At 37.3% G+C, this 26,009-nt stretch overlaps 1 protein-coding gene across 1 annotated transcript in view; it reads right to left on the bottom strand.

Annotated features, from left to right (window-relative positions):
* Positions 1-24,336, bottom strand: part of LOC137388318 (uncharacterized) — a 51,362-nt gene extending 27,026 nt beyond the window's left edge. The window contains exon 1 of the mRNA XM_068074806.1: positions 24,273-24,336. Within this exon, the coding sequence (XP_067930907.1) occupies positions 24,273-24,327 (55 nt within the window). The 5' untranslated portion in view covers positions 24,328-24,336. The remainder of the gene's footprint in view (positions 1-24,272) is intronic.
* Positions 24,337-26,009: the final 1,673 nt, after the last annotated feature.

The following is a 26,009-nucleotide window of genomic DNA, read 5'->3' as shown; positions in this document are numbered from 1 at the left end:
TTGGGTAGAATTAAATCAAGCCTACCATTTTTTGAGGCGCACACTGAGTATTTTTTCTGAGAAAGCAGAGTTTCTATTATATAACTTCATTTTGAAGTTTTTTAAAATCAGCAAAAAATTTTGCACAAGAAACACTGCATTTAAAAAACAAAAAGAAGGTTTACTATGTTTGTAGTTTCGTGAAACCGGCTACAAAACAAATGCTATCATTTTTGTAGTTTGACCAAAACAAAGACACACATTATCTAATAAAAAAATACCATTGGTCCAGTGTAGAGAACCTAGAACTCAGATTTGCTCTCCATCACACCATGGTCAAAACTTAACAAATTGGGCGCCCGACAATTGAGCAAAATAATTCTATTGGTGTGGTGGAGACAAATTTGAAGTGAAAACTTGTTACATATATATATGTACACATATATATTATGTTCCTAATTTTTTGAAAACTATATATACATATACAATTTTGTAAAAATAAGGATTTTGAACAAACAGTTTTTAGATATACATGTATATATCTAAAAATAGTTTGTTCAAAATCTATATTCATGAATACCTAATATTTCCGAATAATTTTTTTAATTTTCTTATTGTGTGAAAGAATACTTTCTTGCTAGCAAACTTCATTGATGATAACAGCAGCCCTACTACAAGAGTATTACTTGTTGTAGGCTATATTACTTGATCGTTTATAGTATGCATTACCTCTTTATATATTACCAACAACTGTTACAACGTTCTGCTGCAGCATCTTATTGATAATATTATATTAGTAGAAGGATGTTTGTATGCATTGATATTCCACACTGATGTTCAGATTATAATATGTTATTCTCATATCCACATAGAGCTGTGTATTTGGTCATCAAATTACCATCTCATTATAGAATGTCAAAGTTTGATGCTAGACTTACACTGGTCACCGGACTCTGATCAAAATATTGCATAACAATGTATTTCCTTCACAATGCCAGTGAAGTTTGAGAATGTTCTGTTCCATAAAATAACTCTTGCCAGTTTGTATTTCATCATGATAGTCAGATGATGAACCTGTCAACAATTTGTTAGTCTATAAAAAAAACAGGTACAAGTATGTATTTTGGTGCAATAATTTGCTACAAACTAATTCCAAAGCCTCTTTGCTTCTAAATGGAATAAGCCCTAGCTCCACACCTATTTTAATACACATGGATGTGATTGGTGGTTATATGGTTACACCAATCAGCTCACACATACATCTTGTGGAGTTTGCTTGCAAAAGATGTTTCCTTCATACAATAAGGAACTTTGAAAAATTAGGCCTATTAATAAAAATTAGATATTCATTAATTAAGATATTGAACAGTTATTTTTACATATATAAAGCTAATGGTGGAAAAATAGGCTACAAATTTCTGGAACTTGAGATTTTTAGTATCATAGAAAAAACGATCTGATCTTTTTTGAAGTAAGTTACTAACAACAAAGATCTAAGTTGACCCGAGTTTCAGACAATATAATGCTATGATGATCTGCCTTGAGGAATATAACACAAGTAACATACTTCATCTTGATGCTATGTAATTTTTTGGTACATAAGAAAATTTTAAAAAGTTCCATTATCTTCTGCGCTTGTATATTGGGCTACCTTTTAAACTGTTTTTCATGCACCATACAAACAGGAAAAGGAAATGGTTCGCTGTCAGTCACCCTTTGAACTCAACTGACAAACATCATCAGAGATCAGTCTCTTTTAATAATTTTTCAGTGCCTAGCTGTGAAACAGCATTGACACATTTCTCAAGTGCTTATTAATTAGCAAGGGTTTGGTCAGATTACACTCCAAAATACATGACTCTCATTGTAATGAGATATATCTAAGCTGACACTTGGATGATGATAATTTTCTAATTCAGGCTAGCAAATATTTCCGCATATTTTGCTGTAGGTTTTCTAACTATTTAAGGCATAAAAGTGTGGAGCATCCTAGTACAATATTATGATTTGAACCCAGTTTAAACAGCTGTGAATGCTGTCAGCTAAGACCATGATGTAACTAACTCTGTTGATCAGGCCTGTATTATCTGGTTGCAAGTTGGGGCTGCAAATGCTAGGCAGCTAGTTATAAACACCTGGGGGTTTGGGGCCCGTGTAAGCCGCCAACGAAGTTCGTGGCAGTATCCTGAAGCTCTGGACCTTTTAAGCATCAACAATGCTCAAAGTATGCATAAATGCAATCAATTGTAAGCATCAAAATCTACAAAAATACATTGTTTATGGTTCATGATAGGCAAAACTTTTTCTTTATTCAACGAACGATATAAAACTCATGACACTAAAGATTTCTGTAAGAGAAATTGACAGAACAAGAGCTATTACTTCTTTATTGCAATAGCTTTTGCTCTGTCAATGTGTCCATGACAGAAATCTTTCACAGCTGATTCTGTATCTATTTTAACACCTTTACATATGAGTAATATTAGATTATTTAGACGAGCCTGCCCCATAGTGCTCCTCATCAATGTTTTGGTTTGCTTTAATGCAGAAAAGGATTTCTTACTCACCGCATTAGTGGCAGGCAAAACCAATACTACACTAGTGAGCCTAAAAACTAGTGAAAATGCAAGTTTGGGGGTCTTCTTCACAACTCCACTATAAGCAATAAAGTTCAGTTTCCTAGTCTTAACAAAGTCTCACAAGATCACTCATTTGACGAGATCACCACGGAAACAATATAGAACGCTAGTACACAAAAATTAGTTGTTGGAATTTCCAACTTGGAAACTCCAAGTAAACGAGCTTAGAACGTAATCCTTAGTATTTAGCTGCCGAAAATCCCTAAAAGTTGGGGCGGTTCAGCCACCCAGCTGCCCCAGAGAATACGGGCTTGCTGTCGATTCATTGATCAGCTGCAGTTTTTTACTAAGTGTAAGCTTGAAAACAAAGTCATAAAAGCTCAGTACGGTTTCCTCGACCTTGTCTGATAAAATTCTTTCCGCTTCCTTTTAAAACAGCGGCAGCAACATAAACAGTGGCAGCAACATAAACAGTAGCAGCAACATAAACAGCAGTAACAACATAAATGGTGAAAGCAGCATAAACAGTGACAGCGACATAAACAGTGGCAGCAACATAAACCTAACGGGTTATATTGCAGCAGCGATCAACCACAACCATAGCTGGCTTAAATCATTTTTTTCACCATGTAGTCTGTCAGCAGCTTAAATACCAAATTATATATCTGTTATTTGTTTCATCTAAAACTTGAAAAAGCTCAAATACATACTACTTATCTAGTCTTTATAACATCTTATAACAAATAAGCAGACACAAAACGGCTTTAAAAAGAATTTTTAAAGCAAGCTTTAAAAATTTTTATGTTTTTGTGATTATTTCGGTATTACCTGAGCATAATATTATCTTAACAAGATCATTACAGTTCTATCACCATATCATAACAGTATCTTAACTTCATTATTACAGTATCATAATAGTACCATAACAGTATCGTAACAGTATTGTAACACGATCATTGCAGTATCACAACAGTTTGATTACAGCATCATTACAGTATCTTAACAATATTATCTCTGTGTCATCACAGTCTCATAACAGTCTCATAAAAGTATCATAACAGTATTATAACAGTATTATCACAGTAATATAACAGTGTGAACACAGTCTCATAACAGTATCATCACAGTATCTTAACAATATTACCACTGTGTCATCACAGTTTTATTGCAGCATCATAACAGTATCACAGCAGTGTCATAACAGTATCATTACAGTATCATAACAAGATCATAATACTGTATCATTATAATAGTATCACAACAGTACCATGACAGTATTATCTCACTTTCTTAACAATGTTTTAACAGTATCATCACAGTGTCAAAGCAGTATACTAGCAACACCGTGACAGTATCATCACAGTATCATAATAGTATCATCACAATATCATAACAATATTATCACAGTGTTAACACTGTATCATCACAGTTTGTTGAGATACTGAAGTATCTTACACATCTCTTTTATCCACAGCTTTTATTAGTGCTTCTACCCGCTCTTCTCTGCTTCTAGTGGTAACAATGAAGTACAAATGATCATTGGATTCTAGCAAGCTATTTATTTTAACAAAAAAATTTTCACAGCGGTAAACAGCATTCTAATAAAGGGTATTAAATTTTAGCAGTCTAAAATAAAGGTAGATAAAGTCATTTGAGTCAATATATCATCATATTAGTGTATTAATTATTGGTTTTATAAGAGAGAAGAACAGTTTAAAACTTTAGTAGATAAAATGTTAGTTCCGTGTTCAGTCACATTTTATTCCAATAATTACAACGCAGTTACACCTCAGGTGACAATGTGTGCAGTGTAAATGACATCTGTACAGTTGATTCTTTGAGACAAACTGCAGACATGAGGACGTCATCATCGTTGGATCCTGTTGTTTTCTCCCAGCCACATGTTATGCCCTTTTCACCTAACGTGTAAATTATAACTGTGTCTTTAAACTCGGACCAATAGTCAACAGCAGTACAAGACTCCATAGTAAACCTACAAAAACAATATTGACCAAACTCTGAGTCAGTTTACAGGAAAGATTCATAGAACAACAAGATGACAAAATAGCTAAAAAAGAAGAGCAGTAAGCAATAAGTGACTAGTAAATGCTGATCATTTATTTTATGAGGATGTATGTATGTTAACCAAATTGTATGTTATACATTAAGTCATACAGCACAGCACAGTGCATTTTCATTCATAACATTTGGGTAGCTTAAGCTAAATGTGGAATTTAGAATAAAGGTGAATTTAGAGTCAAGGACTCATATTAGATCTTGACATTCTTTGAGAAAGCAATATTAAAGTTTAGGCTATTTCTTGAGAGAGTCAAGGATTAATAGCAGATCTCAGACTATTTCTTGAGAGAGTCAAGGATTAATAGCAGATCTCAGACTATTTCTTGAGAGAGTCAAGGATTAATGGCAGATCTCAGACTATTTCTTGAGAGAGTCAAGGATTAATAGCAGATCTAAGACTATTTCTTGAGAGAAAGCTTATACAGTGTATTCATTAAATAAATAACTTTATTATTTTTGTCAATATGTCAGTTTTTTGTAAAGTGGGTCAGTTGCAAATAGTTTATTTGATGCCAATCAATATACAGAGTGCAATGATGATTCATTGATCAGGGTAGTTTATGATAGACCTGACCTGAAGAATTACAATACGCTGACAGACGCCACTTTCATGCAAAAAAAAACAAATTTCAGGTTGCACCATTGCTGCGCTTTGGGAGGCTGCAAACACTAAAACAGTTATTTTAGTTGTTATCATGAATAAAATGGGAAGACAACTGACCAAACCAAAGCACAAAGCATGCAGTTCAAGGAGTTCAATACAGCTTTGTCTACAGACAGATGATACTCTCTAAATGTGAACCTCAACATAATATGTTTATAAAACATGATTATTTTAAACTTATTTTAGTTTATCATGTAACATGAATATTTATGAAATGCTTACCCTTCAGGACACCTGATAGCATTGCTTGTTGATGTAAAATTGTTCACCACTCTGACATCATATCCTGTAGCTGACTTACACAACACCATTGCCTGAAATCATTCAAATGTAGTTGTAACGAACACTTGTTATATGATAAGGCATATATTTTACCTATAATCTGAAAAGCCAGGGCTGAACTGGAGGTGAAAGATAGGTTTTAGACACTTGCAGTCAGTTTGGTTAAATTTTGATTAATTTTTAAGCTAATCAAATGTGTTTTAGTAGATTTACTAGTAACACAATTAGTTACAGTCACAAATAGTTTGTGAAAAGTTACAACCTCTGGCGCGAACTTAGCTTTCTTGAAATTTTCTCACAATCTGCCAAAAATAGGTGCCTCAACTTGCTGACTAGCAACAACAATTACTATTTATGGGTCGTTTATCATTTGTTTTTGCAAATATATCTTTAAAATATCTTGGTGTATGTCTAAGAAATGATCTAACACTTGTGTCATGAACTTTATGAGTATCAAAGTGGAATATAGTGATTCATCGATGACCTTTTTTACATAGTCTTGTATAAGTGATTATTGAAGTACTCAGTAACTAGGCAACAAATAAGCATGACATAACCTTGTTAAACCAATTAAACATTCATACTCCGAGGTAGAGTATATATTTCTAATGTAAAAGCATGTTATCAGTAGACATGATCAAAAGTAGATACTAAGAATGCTTATTCTATTTTTTTCTTGATAGAATGTCAAGATTCAAGATTGGGTTAGTGCAGATAAAACTATTATCTGCAAATATAAGGCAAACAAGAAAGAAGATCTATAAAATATATCTAAAATGTATATATACATTTCTCGAAGTATGTCCGTGAATATGTCTGTCATTTCAGCTATAGCGCACGGTAATTATTTTACCGATGCTGTCACGCGTTATGATGCCCCTGTTAAGAAATATTTTTTGTTAAGATTCAATTGCGTACTATATCTGGGGTCAAGGCCAATTCTTTTCGTGCGGACAATTAAATTTTCTCCGGATCATCATATTCAAAGTTTTGATAGAGCTTCTGGTGGAACAGTAACCTCTTTTATACACACGTACACACTTCTATGCAAGAATCGTTATTATTAATTCTACATATCCAGAATTTCTATTTTGTTTTCTCAGTTTGTACTAATTGTATCATAAACGAACCATCTTTTATTGTAATCGTAGCAAAACAGACTTAATTTAGCTATTACTTGCTAATTGTTTCATATTTACATCTAAACCTTTTTATAGTCGTTCTATTTTTTCTAATTTCTTTGACCTGCACAAAACATTTTCCTCAAGGTATGAAGTTTAAAAGTTGTTTGACAAAGTTTGTAAACCTTTACAGTTGTTTTTATTTCCTCTTTTAATTTATTTCATTTACACAAAACACTTCTCTCGTGACATGTAGTTTGAAAGTTAGAATGCCAAATGTTGTTATATGCTAAATACAAATCAATTTTCTAAACAAAGACTTTTTTATTACTCGGGCAATGCCGGGTGGCACAGCTATATAGTTAATCTATATTAAGACTTGCCAACCTGTTACAATATATATTTAATATAAAAGTTGCTGGAGTCTAATCTAAAGTATAGATTAAAATCATGGGGTATACTAAGGCTTTTGTATTAATAAAAAGGCAGCTCATATGAAAGAATTGCAAATGTAGGAAGGTATAATTTTTGCATAACCACATGAAGTCTCTCTTAAAGTTCAAGATGTCTATGCATTCTTTTGTAAAACAAATGAATGCATAGACATCGGTATAAAACAGCAGTTTTGGAAAGTCTCTGCAAAGTCTTAGCACAATGCAGCTGGTGCAGCCTGATGAGCCTTCAGTAAAATTACCGTAGATGCTCCTATAACGTATACCTTTTATAACATAAATTCCACATAACGTAAAAAAAATATGTTAAGCTTTTGCTTCGTGCAACATAAAAAATTATCTATAACGTAAAATTTGAAGTCGACGCAAGTTCTTGAATTCTATTTGAATAACATGCACCTCATTGTTAGCCTCAAAAATATCACTTTTTCTGGTGCCACACTTGAGAGAGGAAACGACATACAGAGTTATCTATATAATTTACATTCATTTAGATATGTATACATATATATAAAGGTATAATATATATATATTTCAATATATATATTTATATGCAATTATAAAGATTGTTATATCACGGTTTGATGACCTTATAGAAATATTGACTTATAATGAAATAAATTAACTACAGGAAGTACAGGATGAATTAGCTCAACGGTTTACTCACTTTTACTCTCCCTTCGACACCCCCTCGTTTAACAGCGGTGCATCTCCTTGTACTATCAGCATATAGACGAGATCCATCACAAATACTTGCATTATTACAATGGCACTCAGCTGCGTAGTATCCATCTATGAATAGAACAGCGCAGTGTTTGAATTGTCATATATAGTAGCAAATATTCAAGAAGAAACCCATGTTCACAGTCTATTTACAACATGAGAGCATATTCTATACATATGTATATAACATGAGAGCATATTCTATACATATGTATATAACATGAGAGCATGTTCTATACATATGTATATAACATGAGAGCATGTTCTATATATATGTATATAACATGAGAGCATATTCTATACATTTGTATATAACATGAGAGCATATTCTATGCATATGTATATAACATGAGAGCATATTCTATACATTTGTACACAAACATATACTAGAGCACAGGTGTCAAACACATGGCCTGCGGGCCACATGTGGCCCACCACATCATTTTATGAGGCCTGCAAGAGCTTAATTACTCATTCGCATGCGACGGAGTTAACTCACGTATTTATAACTTTGCTAGGCACCCAACGCCAGTTATCTTGCCTTTGAAATTTATCTATTGTATCGTTATTTTTAAATTACATAAGAACAATTTTTATTAGTCAGAAAGAAGATTTTCTGGCTAATCAAACAAACGTACAAATATGCCTCAATGATTTCTCTGGAAAAAGTTATAACTAAAATACTACACCCATTTCAACATCTAGCCAAACCGAAAATCATCGCGGTCACTTTAAAATTTATCATTCGCGATCCATTTTTCTCAACTCTAGAAGTAAATATGCAGATTCAGAAGAGGTAAGACCACGGGCTAGCCTGGTCATGCACTCAAGGATTTCCACCACACACAAAACACGCATTTCACGCAAACGCAAAACACAAACAACAGTTGTTTGTGTTTTGTGTGTGTGTTTGGGGATTGGTGGGTGTAGTGGAAATTCTTGAGTGCGTGACTAGGCTAGATCGTGGGTCATGGTTAAGACAGTAAAAGACTGCATAAATCAAATCGAAACATTATTTTTAATGTTTTAAAGTTTTTACTAACTTTTAATTTTGTCAATTTGAATCGTTATGCTCGAATAAAAATGCACTTTTTAGGCTGTCAACCGTAGTCAGGCTAAAGTTATCATTCAATCTCGATAGGATCATATTGATTCTTAGAGCTGTCTATGGAATCTGAAAAGTCAAGAACAGAGTTACTGAACATGTTTTTATTATTTGAAACATGTTTATGACAGTTTATTTGAGTTATATTGGGATGTCGATTTGCTATGCCTTGAAGGATAATACTCGCGAGGAAAAATTCGAAATTAGAGTTTTATGATTTTCATGCTCATGACTAACTGTATATGTATAAATAATATTCATAACTTTGTATTGTATATGATAAGTAAGTAATTTTAGTCAAACACTGTATATTTTGCAATTTTTTTGGTGCAAGTATAACTTTGTTTCAGCAAATAGCAAATAGCAATTTTTTTTTGTTTTTTGCTGCTTAAATATTGATTTTGTGTTGCTACTGTTGCAATTATTTAGTGTTTGCAAGTTTAATGTGTGTATACAAAAAAATTAATGTTCTTAGCAGCTCACAATTTTTGATTTCACTGAAAGTATGCCCATGTTAATGGGTATTGTGTAATTTTTCTGGTTTTTGTTTGAAAACAAGTGTTCTGCATGTTTTGCTGTGCAACTGTTCTGTTTGCAACTTTAAGTAATAAAGTCAGAGTTATTTAATATCAAAGACTAGTTAAAGTTATTTTACATTATTCAATTACATTTCATTACAATTATAAGTTACATCTGGCCCTTTGACGACAGCCATTACGCTGATGTGGCCCTCGGGGAAAATGAGTTTGACACCCCTGTACTATAGTGACAGACTTCATACCAGATATACACAGAAAGAGAGCTGCTTCTGAGTGTACAGTATTGTACACAGTTGATTGCTTATTTCTTATTTAAGGGCTGATTTCCAAATCAGGTGAAACATCCCAGTGGCTGACTATCACAATGCATTTTAAGGAGGTTTTATCGGTCATTTTATACAAAAGTTGAACAGCGCTCAGCTTTTGCGCTGACTGTGAGGCTAGAAGCTACTGGCAGCATTCAGGTTTAACTAGATTGTACTAGATTCAACTTCCTGTTAATAGTCTAGTAATACACAAAACACAAAACATAGTCAGCGTTTTAAGCCACAACAGACATGCCTGCATACAACTGGGAAATACTAAAGATAACAATAGAGAGTGTGTCAGCTGGCAGCCGCGCCATCTTGTTGATTTCTCTTGGTATATCTCAGCGGTTGCCAAGTTTCAGAGTTTTGCTTTTCTTCTGAAGCGAAAAGTTATCATAATTTTTATTTAAGCTACGATTTGCTTGCCATCTAAGACGTCCCTTAACTAAGGTTGGTCTGTATATTATAATTGGCATTTAAGAAGGTTATACTTTAATAGATAAAATAGATAGCTCCTCCCTTACTTGGGCAGAAGACATGGGAAGGTGAGTCGTTTTCAGTGCCACTTTCAGGACCTTCTAACCAAAACATACCTAAAACAAAGGATATTAAAACTTGACAGCTAAAATAACAACTTTTGGATTTCCTATCATTATTGTTGTATATGTATTACCTTTATGCAAGGGTAATACAGAGGTAAAATAGAGGTAAAACAGAGGTAAAACAGAAGTAATACAGAGGCAATACAGAGGTGATACAGAGGTGATACAGAGGTAATACAGAGGTAATACAGAAATAATACAGAGGTAATAAAGAGGTAATACAGGGGTAATGCAGAAGTAATACAGAGGTAATACAGAGGTAATACAGAGGTAATACAGAGGTGATACAGAGATGATGCAGAGGTGATACAGAAGTAATACAGAGGTGATACAGAAGTAATACAGAGGTAATAAAGAGATAATACAGAAGTAATACAGAGATAATACAAAGATAATACAGAGGTAATACAGAAGTAATACAGAGGTAATACAGAGGTGATACAAAGGTGATACAGAGGCGATACAGAGGTGATACAGAAGCGATACAGAGGTGATACAGAGGTAATACAGAAGTGATATGGAGGTGATACGGAGGTGATACGGAGGTGATACGGAGGTGATACGGAGGTGATACGGAGGTGATACGGAGGTGATACGGAGGTGATACGGAGGTGATACGGAGATGATACGGAGGTGATACGGAGGTGATACGGAGGTGATACAGAGGTGATACATAGGCGATACAGAGGTAATACAAAGGTAATACAGAGGTAATACAGAGGTGATACAGAGATGATACAGAGGTGATACAGAGGTGATACAGAAGTAATACAGAGGTAATACAGAGGTGATACAGAAGTAATACAGAGGTAATACTGAGATAATACAGAGGTAATACAGAGATAATACAAAGATAATACAGAGGTAATACAGAGGTAATACAGAGGTAATACAGAGGTGATACAGAGATGATACAGAGGTGATACAGAGGTTATACAGAAGTAATACAGAGGTAATACAGAGGTGGTACAGAAGTAATACAGAGGTATTACTGAGATAATACAGAGGTAATACGGAGATAATACAAAGATAATACAGAGGTAATACAGAGGTGATACAGAGGTGATAGAGGCGATACAGAGGTGATACAGAGGCGATACAGAAGTGATACAGAAGTAATACAGATGTGATACAGAGGTGATACAGAGGTGATACAGAGGTGATATAGAGGTGATACGAAGGTGATACAGAGGTGATACAGAGGCGATACAGAGGTAATACAAAGGTAATACAGAGGTAATACAAAGGTGATACAGAGGTAATACAGAGGTAATACAGATGTAACACAGAGTTAATACAAAGGTGATACAGAAGTAATACAGAGGTAATACAGAGGTTAATGTGAGAGAAAAAATAGCAGAACTACCACAGCAAGTTTGTTACATTTACGCAACCATTTCAGATTTATATACACATTCTTGCACCAATTATTCTACAAATTTTTAATTCACAGCTAGATTTTCAGGGATATAATGAACGTATAAATAAATAAATATTTAGTGTATATAAACTATAATATAAAATGTAAAGAACACACAGCTGTTAGTTAATCATTACAAATTTGTTTTGAGCAGATATACATCTGCTCTCATCAGATGATAACCTCATCTGATGAGGTTATCAGATGATAACTTCATCTGATGAGGTTATCAGATGATAACTTCACCTGCTCTCATCAGGTGATAACTTGCTATCTTATTTCCTTAACCTGCAGGTCTTATTGCCTTATCTAACTATATATTTCTCAAAGTTTGTGTGTGGAAATGTGTGTTCCTCAAGCTGTAGCTATTAAAATCTTAGAATAAAGAATTCATCCCGGATAAGATTTGATTTCGGACCCTCCCATTCACCAGTCCAATACCGCACCAATTGGGCCACAAAGATTGATTTGTTCACTAGCCAATATATGTCGCTATATGGGAGCAAATACCTAACGGCTATCATCCTACGCAGGGTGATTGCGTAAGTAAGTGATTGTCATTAGTAAGCTTACTCAAATTTTTTCTTTTGTTATTGTGCCAGGCTAATAGCAAGTGGCAGGCAACTCTCATAACTTCTCATTTATAAGCTAATTTTTAATATCCGGGCAAAGCCAGAAAGCACAGCTAGTATCTACTAGTGCTGGGACGATATCAAAAATTCATTTCGGTACGATATGATGGCGTAGTCAACAGATATATCGAAATATCGGTTATGTTACTCGGAGTTGTCTTATCTGTCAGAAAAAAAGCTGCCATGGGAGAAAAACTCCCTAATGAATCCATGTACCAGTATAATTCTTTGAAGAATCGGGTATCAAACAGAGTAGAATATCCTTTGTTTTTCGTGACGTCATTCTATCATTGTCCGCCATCTTTATGGAGAACTTATATCGTTAAAAACACGAAGCTTCTGCAATTAATTATTGCAAACAATGCTTTTGTTTTATAGGATATTATGTAAATATCCAAGGCTTTTCAGTGATTAGCCGGTAATGCAAGGGCTGGCTATCTTGGGAAGCCAGGGCTATTGAAAAGCTGGCTTCTCACGAAAAGTCCCAGCTTAAAGCAAGGAAAAGCTGGGGGACTAACGGGTCTCGCTATATAAGCAGACGTTAAACAGATGCTTGGCAGACAGCTCAGTGGAGAGCAAGTGAGCTGATCATCTGCATTGCTGTGCTTCTACTGACAAGCAATTTGCGCTGTGGAGATCGGACTTGAGAGTCCATTGGGTAGCAGTGAGGCTGCTGATTTGGTTTGCCTACGGGTTGGCAGATTTGTACTGCCGTGAGATCGGTGACAGCATTCTGCTGTGGGCGTGTATCGCCGTGGTGGTGAAGGCTGGTGACAAAGGGGAGGTTGGTGTCTCATCGATGCAGCTTGGTGCTGCACAGCAATATCCTCGTTATATTGCTAACAAGCTATTTCGGCCTTGTTCAGGGCTTTTGAAGCCGAGTAGCCAACTTAGTTGGCGGCCATATCTGAGGGTATGGAGTCAGGAAGTGAGAGCACTGGTTCTCCTCCTGAGGGCCAGAAGGGCCCGAAACCAGCGCCTGCTGATGCTGGTCCTTTAGGAGTAGGTGCACAGGCACCTGCTTCGATGCTGTTAGATGCTGGTGTTTTGGCCAGTATTCTCAATCAGGCTCGTGGGCCGATTTTGGATCGGCTGAGCAGGCAGTTGCCCCGGTTCACCGGCGATGGGCCAGTGGAGGTGTCTGCGTAGATTGCTGACTATGAGCAACTCTGTGCTCTGGAAAGAGTTGCGCCGGTAGAACTCCTCCCATATAATCTGCAAGGCGGGGCTGCCCGGCTATATAGCCGTATGATGGTGGGAGAGGCCTCCAGCTGGGAGGTCGTTAAGGCTGCACTGGTAGCAGAGTATGCCATGCCTCGACAGGAAGCATGGCAACAAATTGTCAACTGCCAGTTTGGTGCTGGCGATACAGTTGACGCTTATTTGGATCATTGCAGCGATTTGGGAAGAGACTGGGGATGTCCTCAGATGATCTTGGCTTCCGAGTCAAGTTTTACGAGGGGCTCCCATCTTCCGTTTACAAGTGAGCCATTGCGCATGAACACGCATACACGGCCGATTTTGGGTCAGTGCTGGCCCGTGTGCGAGATCGCTTGGTTTCGCGGAGAGCTGCGGAAGCTCGCTCACGTAGAGACTCAACAAGAGGTCTCGCTGCTGTTTCTAAGCAGCAGGGAAGCAGTTCTGGCTGTTTTCGGTGTGGTGGAAATCACCGTGTAAAAGCGTGTCAACAGAACAGACTCGGGTGTAAGAGCGCCACAGGAAAGAAGTCAGAGGCTTCTGCCAACAGAGGTTGCTTTAGGTGTGGCAGCACTGAGCACCTCGTCGCTAGCTGTCCTAGACAGCGAGCCCGTGATGACTTGACTGCCGGGTCTGCCAGTGGTGGATCGGATTTTCACGAGGAGGGCGCAGACAGGGGCGGCGCATTCTCTTCAATGGAAACGGAGTAGCATGCATTGGTACATGCGTGTGGTCGAACAGTTTAGTACTGTCTGGGGCAACTGGTAGGACTATATGCAGTAGTCGTATGCCAGTTGTTCAGGCTGTTCTCAACGGTCATTGTTTTATGTGTCTCGTAGACACAGGAAGCGAGCGGACATTGGTGAGTCCATGGGTGGTGGTGGGGCTTCCTATTAGGCCAGGTCAGCTTTTGTTAACAGCCGATGGCAAAGTTTCTCACATGAGAGGCCGATGTCGAGTCATTATTGGGTTGCATGGACACTGCTTTCGTGTCACCGCGCCAGTAATAAGTGAGTTAAGGAATCTCGGGGTCGACTGCCTTCTTGGCGGTGATGTCATCGATCATATGGGTGGTGTCACTGTTGGGAGAGGTGTAGATTCAAAATACAGTGTCCTGTGGGGGAAATCTCATCGAGAAGGATGCTGCGGAGTTTCTCGAAAAGAGCCCGCTGTTAGTGCAGCCGGCAAAGCTGGGGATGACTCTGGGCCATCAATCTGCGGCAGTACTAGCCTTCTGCGGGTTGAGGACCCAGATTTTATCGCCGAGTTTGCCAATGGTCACTGGACTGTTAGTTGGCGGTGATCTGGAGAGCTGCCTAACGGGCTCCAGACCAGGATCTCTGAGTATAAATGTACTCAGGCACCTCAGGTGCGAGAGCGCTATTGCGCTGAACTAGAGAGCTGGATCTTGAAAGGCTGGCTGAAGCGGTGGCACGGGCCTGTAGAAAGCATCATTCTACTGCTGGCAGTGGTTCAGCTGGCAAAAGACAAAGTGCACCCAGTCATGGATTATCGTGAGCTGAATGCATTTGTCGAGTGTCATACTGGTGATGACGTGGTGGCTGTGTGCGCTGATAAGATTAGGAAATGGCGGCAGCTGCAGGGCGAGCTGAAGGCGGTAGACCTTAAGTCCACATACCTGCAGATCCACATTTCCAAGGACCTGTGGAAGTACCAGGTCGTGAGGTACAAGGGTGTGCACTATGCCTTAACTCGACTGGGTTTTGGCCTGTCATGTGCACCAAGGATCATGACCTCAATTCTTAAAAAAGTTCTGTCATTGGAGGAACATGTTCATCGTGGTACTGATCACTATATTGATGACATAGTGGTTCAGGAATCTATACTGAGTGCTCAAGGGTTGAGAGACCACTTGGCTAGGTATGGGCTCAAGACAAAGGAGCCTGAGGCCTTAGATGGAGGTCGGTTGCTGGGTGTTGCTTTGCAGAAAGATTCCAACAGGCATCTGCAGATGTCAAGAGGAACAGCTCTTTCTGAGTACAATTTTGAGCCATCAGCACTCACGAAGAGGGAGCTGTTTTCAATATGTGGCCGACTGGTTGGCCACTACTCTGCAGCAGAGTGGCTGCGCCTGCAGTGCAGTTTTTTAAAACGGCTGGGCTGCAGTGGAGCCTGGGACTCTCCTGTCAGGAAGGCAGTCGGCAGTCTGGCTGGTGAGCTCTTGGCAAGAGCCCGCCGCGAGGACCCAGTCAAAGGAGTTTGGAGGGTGAACTCTCGTGGTTCTGTTACAGTTTGGACTGATGCAAGCTTCCTTGGCATGGGTGTGACCTTGGAGGTCGATGGCAGCATTGTGGAGGATGCTTCATGGCTCCGAAAGGAGTCTGACCATCAGCACATCAATGTTGCCGAGTTGGAGGCAGTTGGTCGGGGATCAATTTGGCAATTGCGTGGGGGTTCAAAATTTTTACGTTGGCCATTGATTCGCTTGCAGTTGTTAACTGGTTGACCAACACCATTGATGGACGAAACCGCGTTCAAACAAAGGGTGTTGCGGAGATGCTTGTGAAGCATGGTTTGGGGGTGATCCGTGACACTATAGCCGAGTATGGACTTGCAGTGTCTGTTCACTTTGTTCCTTCCATAAAGAATAAAGCTGATCAGATGACCAGGGTACCAAGACATTGGCTAGAGTACCAAGAGGCTGACTGTGAAGCAGCTGAGGTGTCAGCTGTGATTGTCAGTGGCGAAAGTCCTGAAGACGCCATTTGGGCAGCACATTTTGAGAGTTGACAGGACGCTCTACCTTGCACAACAGATTCGTAAAGATCTGTCACGGGAACAGGTAAAGACTAACTTGGCTGGGTGCGAGGCATGCCAGCGCATTGACCCTGCATTGCGGGCGAGAGTATTGTGGCCGTTGGAGATTTGGCTGTAGAGAAGAACTGGTGCCAAGTTGCTATTGATGTGACTCATTATGGTGACAGACCTTTTCTGTCAATATGGCCCGTCGTGGTTTGCCATCTGGCGTAGGCTGCCAACTGAGTCTGCAGCCCAGATAGTGACTCAGCTGTGTAGCACCATGGTTGAGCGCGAGCCGTGTTATGAGTTGTTGCTGGACAACTCAGCGGTGTTCAGGTCAGCAGCTGTTCATCAGTTTGCAGACAGGTGGGGAATTTCTCTTTGTTTTCTAGCCGCCTACGCCTCTGGCGGTAATGGAATAGTTGAGAGAAATCATCGGACAATCAAGAAGATTGCTGAAAGGGGTGGGATCACCCCGGAGGAGGCGACTTTTTAGTATAATGTAACGCCTCAGAAGGAAACGGAGGAGACCTTTGTTCCTTCGAATGTGCTATTTCGATACCGATGGTGAGTGCCCTTTGATATCAACAGTAAGACATCTGAGGAAGATGTCGAGAGGTGTTTTAGTGTGGGTGATGAGGTGTGGGTGAAACCATACCCCCCATCTTGCACAAAACAGTGGACGCTAGGTCAGGTTACCAGCATCGTCTCTAAGCACACAGTGTGTGTGGATGGCATGCCTAGGCATGTAAGGGATGTCAGGTGACGGCGCTATGGCAATGACATAGGTACTGACCATGTCAGCCATGAACTTGTCAGTGACATTCGACTTAGATCATTAGGTCTAGGTGGCAACCTCTTTCCGGAGGTGGATGCCATCAATATGTCCCCAGTGGAGCTGGCTATTGACCCTGTACCGCCTGTTGCGCCTCTAAGTGAGGCCGATGAGAAGGCGGCAGAAAATCAGGGAGGCAACGGAGCGCAGCTGCCACCTGAGGAAGTCGAACCTGAGGCTAATGCAGACAGGCCAGCGGTCGAAGCAGCCAGACTGCCTGAGCAGCCTGAACCGCCTAGACGGTCGCAGCGTCTGCGACGGCGTCCTGCGTATTTGGATGACTATGAGTGCTAGTCACTCGAGACCAATGCATCTTTCTTTTGAGCTTTGTAAGAAGCTGGGGGAAATGTGGGATATTATGTAAATATCCGAGGCCTTTTAGTGATTAGCCGGTAATGCAAGGGCTGGCTATCTTGGGAAGCCAGGGCTATTGAAAAGCTGGCTTTTCACGAAAAGCGCCAGCTTAAAGCAAGGAAAAGCTGGGGGACTAACAGGTCTCCCTATCTAAGCAGGCGTTAAACAGATGCTTGGCAGAACGCTCAGTGGAGAGCAAGTGAGCTGATCATCTGTATTGCCATGCTTCTACTGACAAGCAATTTGCGCTGTGGAGATCAGACTTGAGAGTCCATTGGGTAGCAGTGAGGCTGCTGATTTGGTTTCTCTACGGGTTGGCAGATTTGTACTGCCGTGAGATCAGTGACAGCATTCTACTGTGGACGTGTATCGCCGTGGTGCTAAAGGCTGGTGACAAAGGGGAGGTTGGTGTGTCATCGATGCAGCTTGGTGCTGTGCAGCAATATCCTCGTTATATTGCTAACATTTTTGTTTGCAAACTTTTTATTGTAGTATCAAAACAACATCAAAAAATACTATTAATCATGTAAACATTAACGATACTTACACAGTCAGATGGTACAGACCATATTATAGTCATCAAATTATTAATAACAATCAATCTTGCCACAATCAATACTCATAGAAGATCTATTCTTCAGACCTGAACTCTTGTATATAGTATCAATCAATTTATTTTTGTAAAAGTCATCTTGCATTACTTATTTGAAGTCATCATCTCATGTAAATTCTCTTTTAATTTTTACACCAATAATCTCAAACTAAACATGAATTGTTCACTACTATCTTGCATTCAGGATACTTTCACAGTTTCCATTTTATTTGATAATATGCCTGCAAATAGAGGCTTTTTGTCATTTTGTTATCAGCAAAATTAAATATTACTAACTAACATACTATTAATTAAGAGAATGACGATAGTTTTCTACAAAGATGGCGGTTTTCGTAGACGAGTGCGTATGCAAACAGGGTGATGACGTCAAAAAACCGATGGATCTATATTATCGTCAATACTAGCTGCATCACCCACCTACAGGAACAGATTCACGTGCAGCATAAGGTTTATTGAGAGTTGTCTTTCATACTGTAAAAAAACTCCAAATATGCAGTCTACTGAAATTTGTCCTGATCAGAGTATGCATGCTCATATACATGTCAATGTTGGGGAGAACAATGGAAATCTGCAATGTGTTTTACAGTTAGATGTGTGTAAAATCTAGTAAATATTCTAGATTCATGTGTCTAGATTCATGCATCCGTTCATACCTGTCTATATTTGCAGTTTACAATCGCGCACTTCTGCCGCTGAGCCCCCGCCTTGGCTGACCAGTCTTCATCCGCCGAGCAGTTGACAATCGTGCTCGTGCACTCGCCTCGCAATCCATCACTTCGCACTCGCAATCAATCGCTTTGCAATCAATCGGCCCGCACCCACCCCGCAATCAATCGCTTTGCAATCGCCTCACAATCAATCACCTTGCACTCGCCTTACAATCACCTCCCACTCGCCTCGCAATCAATTGCCTCGCACTCAATCGCCTCGCCTCGCAACCAATCGCCTCACACTCGCAATCAATCACCTAGCACTTAATCGCTTTGCAATCAATCGCCTCACACTCGCAATCAATCACCTAGCACTTAATCGCTTTGCAATCAATCGCTTTGCAATCAATCGCCTCGCACTCGCCAACTCATTCATCCGGAAAGCCGCACCTGGAGCCTCTCGCTGTACTCGGGGCGAAAAAGGTCTCCCGCGCATCCCCGAGTAACGCCGCGGCCCCAAGCCTAGCTGTGCTACCCGGTGTTGCCCGGATAGTAAAAAAAGTTTTCACACAGAAAATTGATTTGTATTTAACATATAACAACATTTGCCATTCTAGCTTTCAAACTACATATCATGAAAGAAGTGTTTTGTGTAGTTGAAATAAATTAAGAGAGAAAATAAAACAACTGTAAAGGTTTTCAAACTTTTTTAAACAACTACAATTTTAAACTTCATATCATGAGGAAAAGGTTTTGTGCAAGACAAATGATTTAAAAATAAATAAAACAACTGTAAAGGTTTTCAAACCAACGTAAATTTAAAATTCCATAACTTTTGGCAACCCATATCTTTTGATAACGCATAGTGGAACCTCAGTTCTCGAACATAATCAGTTCCAGAAGGTAGTTCAAAAACCGAGTTGTTCGAGATCCGAAACAATTTTTTCCATTAAAATAAAATAATGTAAATTTTAATCCGCTCCAAGGCGAGAAAACAACTTCGGTAAATTATTTTTCTCAACATTTTACACCATAAGCTGTACTTGTACCCGGGTAATAAAAAAGTCTTTGCACAGAAAATCTATTTGTATTTAACATATATTACAACATTTGCCATTCTAACATTCAAACTACATAGGTAACATGAGAAAACATGATAGGTAACCTATCATGAGAAAAGTGTTGTGTGTAGTTGAAATAATTTGAGAGAAAATAAAAGCAACTGTAATGTTTATCAAACTGTGTCAAACAACTGTAGCTTTTAAACTTCAGATCCTGAGAAAAAGGTTTTCTGCCAGTCTAATAAATTAAAAAAAAATAAAACAATTGTAAAAGGGATTAGATGTAAATTTCAAATAATTAGCTAAACCAGAAATTGGAAGCTCGAACAGAAAATTGATTTGTGTTTAACATATAACAACATTTGCCAGTCTGCCTAAAACAACTGTAAAGGTTTTCAAACTTACTTTGTCAAACAACTTTTAAACTTCATATAATGAAAAATATGTTTCGTGCAGGTCAAATAGATTTTAAAAATAAAACGACTATAAAAGGGTTTAGATGTAACAGTGAAATAATTACCAAGTAATAGTTAAATTGAGTCTGTTTTGCTACGATTACAATATGAGATGATTCGGTAATGATACAAGTAATACGAACTGAGAAAACAAAATAAGATTCGTGAATATGTTGAATTAATAAAAACAATTCTTGCATAGAAGTGTGTGTATAAAAAAGTTACTGTTTCACCAACAGCTATCCATCAAAATTCTGAATACGACGATATTTTATGTAAAAATAAAATATTGTAGTGTCTTTGTCTGATCGAAAGTGAGAGAATCTAGATGCTATTCCTACTCGAGATAATACAATTGTCCGCGTGAAAAGTAGTGACCTTAACAGCGATTTAGCAATTGAACCTTAAGAAAAGCCAGAAATAGAGGTTCACAAAAACGGCATCGTGTTTCATAGAGTTAATAAAATTTAATTGCCAAGTTCTAACATCGAGAGAGTTTATTGTCGATATCGTTTTGCCAAAAACAAATTAGCCCTAATACATCGAGGACAAAAAAGCATCGCGTGTCATGAAGCTAAAAGAAAGCCATAGAGTTGTAATTATTACATCATTTTTGTGTGAAAACGGCAAACGATGAATAGGTTATGTATAGAGGCGCACTAACCGGATATTCCCATTAATGCGCCCTGGATACCTAGTAGCGGCTAATAGTCCGAAAAGTACGGTACTCTATAAGGCGGACACATACACAGACAGACAACGATTGCCGTTTATATAGTAGATATATAAAATTGAAGAGATCATATAAAATGGTAAAATGATTTTATTACTTAAAGTTTCATGTTTAAAACAATCTTCAGATCTAATGATGGTGATTGGGTAGCGTATCACTTATATACAAACTGGTGCTATTTAAATGTTACATGTTTACAATGTTAATTTATCCGACATGTTTAGCGCGTTAATCCGTCATCACGATATAAGCCAAAGTTGCCGCTTATTTTTGATTTGATGGTATGCAGTAGAAATATTCCGACCAATTTCTACTTGGTCTATTTACTATTTGGTCAGAATATTTCTACTGCATACCATCAAATCAAAAATAAGCGGCAACTTTGGCTTATATCGTGATGACGGATTAACGCGCTAAACATGCCGGATGCGCTAAACACACATATATTGAACTAGCAAACACTGCATTCAAACAACGATACAGTAACTATACAGCCTCCTTTAATCACCGAGATAAAAAATTGCGAACAGAACTGAGCAAACTCATATGAGAGCTAAAGGACAAACAAGCAAACTACTCTATCAAATGGCAAATTATATCTAAAGCCAAACCATTCGACACAGCTAAGAATTACTGCTGATTATGTATAGCTGAGAAGTATTACATAATACATTTGCCAGAAATGGCTAGCCTGAATGAAAGAAACGGCCTGGTTTCAGCTTGTAGACATAAAGCTAAATACCTACTTAGTAAATAGCACCAGTTTGTATATAAGTGATACGATACCCAATCACCATCATTAGATCTGAAGATTGTTTTAAACATAAAACTTTAAGTTATAAAATCATTTTACCATTTTATATGATCTCTTCAATTTTACAGGTAAATTTTACTCATACAAATTGTTTTGTTGTCATTTAGTATTGATTTTAAATTCTTTGGTAAAATCTGATGATTGCATTAGCTCTATGATTTATACACTATATACGTATATTTTATTAAACGCTAATAGCATGAAACTTTAAGTAATAAAATCGTTTTACCATTTTATAAAATCTCTTCAATTTTACAGATGGCTCAGCATATGCTTCGAGCACTCTACAGCTCTTGCTGGTACCAAAATTATATATATATATATATCAGTATCTCTATATCTATATCTGTATATCTACACAAAGTTTGTGTGCGTGTATGCATGTATGCGCGTGTGCGCATATGCGTGTGTGTATACGTGTGTATTCGTGTATTCGTGTATGCGTGTATGCGTGTGTGTGTGTATGCGTGTGTGTGTGTGCGCGTGCGTGTGTGTGCGCGTGTGTGTGCACGTGTGTGTGCGCGTGTGTGCGCGTGTGTGCGTGTGTGTGCGCGTGTATGCACGTGTGTGCGTGTGTGCGTGCGTGTGTGTGTGTGCGTGAGTGCTTGTGTGCGTAGTTCAGTATGTCCCGCTAAAGCTATTAAAATCTTGGAATTAAAATCTCGCAACATGCTACATTTGAATTCACAAAAATTGTACCACAAGTTTGAAATCCAATGGTCTAACCACAAGTCTACGAAGGCTCTTACGATTTGTAACTCTTACTATATAATGTATACACCCTTGTCTCGATTTCATGTGCTAAATGACATATTAATTGAAACTCTATTAACTCTATGAAACACGGCACTTTTTCGTCCTCACCATACTAAAGCTAACTTGTTTTCCTCAAAGTGATATCAACAATAATTTCTCTCAAAATTAAAATTTAGCATTTGTATTTCAGTTCAGCGTCATCCTTTATGGTAAAAACGGGTTCGCAAACAGAAAAGTGATATAATTTTTGTTAATAGTTTACTAAAATGCATACCTTCCTTCAAGTATGTTTTAGTAAGCTAAATTCATGTAAGTTAGATTCAGTGTTCATGTTACACATCTGTCTTGAAGGTAAGAACTCTGCATGTAGTACACTGTAATGTTACATTTTCTTGCAGATCATAACCGCAAAACGCAGTAAAGTTATTGTAGGTAACTATACATGCAGTTACAAAGGTTCACATACTGTTTTGTTACTATGTTTAATGATGGTGAATTTGATGATTTCCACTAGGCAGTGATTGGATTAGATATTTACTATTGGTTTCTATACCACTCTATACGTCTATACAATATTTTCACCTTGCGATGCCAACAGTGAAACGAACTAAAATCCTGTAATTGTATACTAAACAATTTCTCATCGTAATCGTAGCAAAACAGACTATATTTAGCCTTTACTTGATAATTATTTTGCATTTACATTTAAACACCTTTACAGTTTTATTTTTCCTCCTAATTTATTTCAACAAAACACTTCTTTCATGATATGAAATTTAAAAGTTACAGTTGTTTGAAAGAGTTTGAAACCTTTACAGCTGTTTTCTTTTTTCTCGTAATTTATTTGAACTGCACAAAAAATGACATTTCCCAAAATATAAAGTTTAAAAGCTAGAATGGTAAATGTTGTATATGTTAAATGAAAAGATTTTCTGTCCAAAAACTTTTTTAATTACCCGGGAAACGCTGGGCATTCATATAGTATATATATGTAATATATCTTTTACCATCAATTTAGTTATATATAGGAATTAGGAAAAAATTTGTGTTAGACTTATCAAATTCTACAAAATATGTAGGTATGGTATATATAGATACTGTTGAGCTTTAATAACCTACAATAGCAATAAAAAGTACTACAATAGATTGTAATAAAGCTTACATATAAACAGCCTTCTTGACTATCCAATTTAAGAAAGTGATTTTAGGGCTGTTTTGATTTTAAAAGATTTATCAAAAAACATTCTAATAAAATTAAAATGAAATCAAGTTTAATTTAGTTGGTAAAAATCATCATGCTATTGAACAATAACTGTTGTTGTATATTGATTATTGATGTCTTTGAAAGTCTACAGTTTAATATGTTCATAAAATCCCTGAATAATATGAGTGACAATAAACTAGAGAATGACCATATTTTATGTACATGCTCTCTTGTAAACTTGTAGCAGTCTAAGTAACAACTCCAACCAAAAACTTTAAACCTTTTGTTAGTTAAAGTACAATATCTCTAGTCGTGTACCCATAAGCTATGAACACTAATAAAGATATAGACATACCTAGAGAGCAGCCAGCTGAGACCAGAAGGCAGAGAACAATGTGTTGAAGAGCCATGATTCTAGAACAGAGTTGTTTTAATGGGTGCTACAAGCTCTTTAGATTATATAGAGCTTGTTTAGGCTACATCTAATCATTATTGGTTGATACAGTTTCTGTTAGACGAATCAACAGCAAACTTATGGTAGCATTTGACCAATCAGCAGTGGGCTTTTTATGAATCGGAGCAATCAACAGGTAAACTTTGATGAGCTAATTCTTCAGTCATTATAGATTTGCATCAACACACTTCAGCTGTTCAGAAAAAACGTGTACTATTATAGACACAAATATATGCTATAGCACTTTTGCATCCCTTAAGGTCACATCTATTTATTTAGAATATAGTTATTCGATAGTTTCATTTTTGATTATTTGTAAACAAAAAAAACATTGCAACACCATGTAGTAACAATTATAGGGCAAAAAATATACAATCACCAGTCTTTTAATAGATAAACTTAAAAGATGTTATTCTCTTCCTCTCTGTAAATTATAATAATATAATAATAAGAACGAAATTCATCATAAAATAGCGGTTTTGTCATCAATCTTTTGTTTATGCAGTTATGGCAATGCATCAGTATGTGTTTTGTCTTGTCATTACAAAAACAATCTAAAAAACATTTTTATTTCTCTCTTTATGCACACATGTATTATGGAGCTGTCATGCCTTGGAAGACAACTCGAAATTAGTTTACCGATGTCTGACAAATTATAGTTGAATGTAATGATGTTAGACTGTTAGAGTTATCTTACCATTCTCAAACCAGATTTAGTCATTGATTTTAAATTACTAAACTGTTATATCAAGGTGTCAATTTATTGTGCTATGAAGTTTATATAATCTTATATGTAGTATTGACTAGAATCATTCTAGTTTAGTTTTTCATCGAACAGGTATTACTGTCTATGTAAGACATAATATAAATTTCAAGGAACATGTTTAGCAACCAAATTTAGAGCTACATATATTAGTACTGGTTCAACAATTAGTATATTAAAAATATGGTTGCACACATTTTGCCACACGAGCACTCGTACAAGTGTTTATATATAATTCTGGGTAGTGCCAGAAAACAGCTGTTAAAATTTGACGTCTGTAGCATAGATACATGTAAGTTATCATCAGCAGCAGTCAGGGCTGACAAGGTGCTGCCACAGTGCACAAAAAAATTTGCTTTAGTGCATGAACTCATTCATTTATTTCTTAGTTAGCTCTTAGTGCAATATCAATAACCAGTTCAGTGCAATGCACTAATTTAATAAGATACCTGTACTAGTGCTTTATATTGATTATTTCTTTTTACGTAATAGTAGTGCTAATGTAATGCGTAGTGTGTCTTACGTTAACTAGTGCAATGTATGGTAGATGTACAATTTTGCTTTGCTGCCATTTGTCAAATATAACCTCTATTGCATTTTACTGTCTGCTACTGCATTGTTTATTGTCTTTTATAATATAGTTGAGACTGCACATGCAGTGTAGTTCTTATAATTTATTACATGTACATAATAGCTGAAAACTAAAATACTAGTTAAATGCTAAATTCTGTTTTTAATCAACATATACAACATTTATCATTCTAAGTTTTAAATGAAAGTATTTGTTTATTTCTGTGTATACCAATGCATAATAATTATTTAATTATTTAAGAGCTCGAGGCATAGCTAAAACAGATTGTTGAAAAACATTTCTT

This window comes from Watersipora subatra, chromosome 1, assembly GCF_963576615.1.
Source record: "Watersipora subatra chromosome 1, tzWatSuba1.1, whole genome shotgun sequence".
NCBI classification, from domain to species: Eukaryota; Metazoa; Bryozoa; class Gymnolaemata; order Cheilostomatida; family Watersiporidae; genus Watersipora; species Watersipora subatra.
The sequence above is the reverse complement of the archived record's forward strand: the minus strand, read 5'-3'. Positions and strand labels throughout refer to the sequence as shown.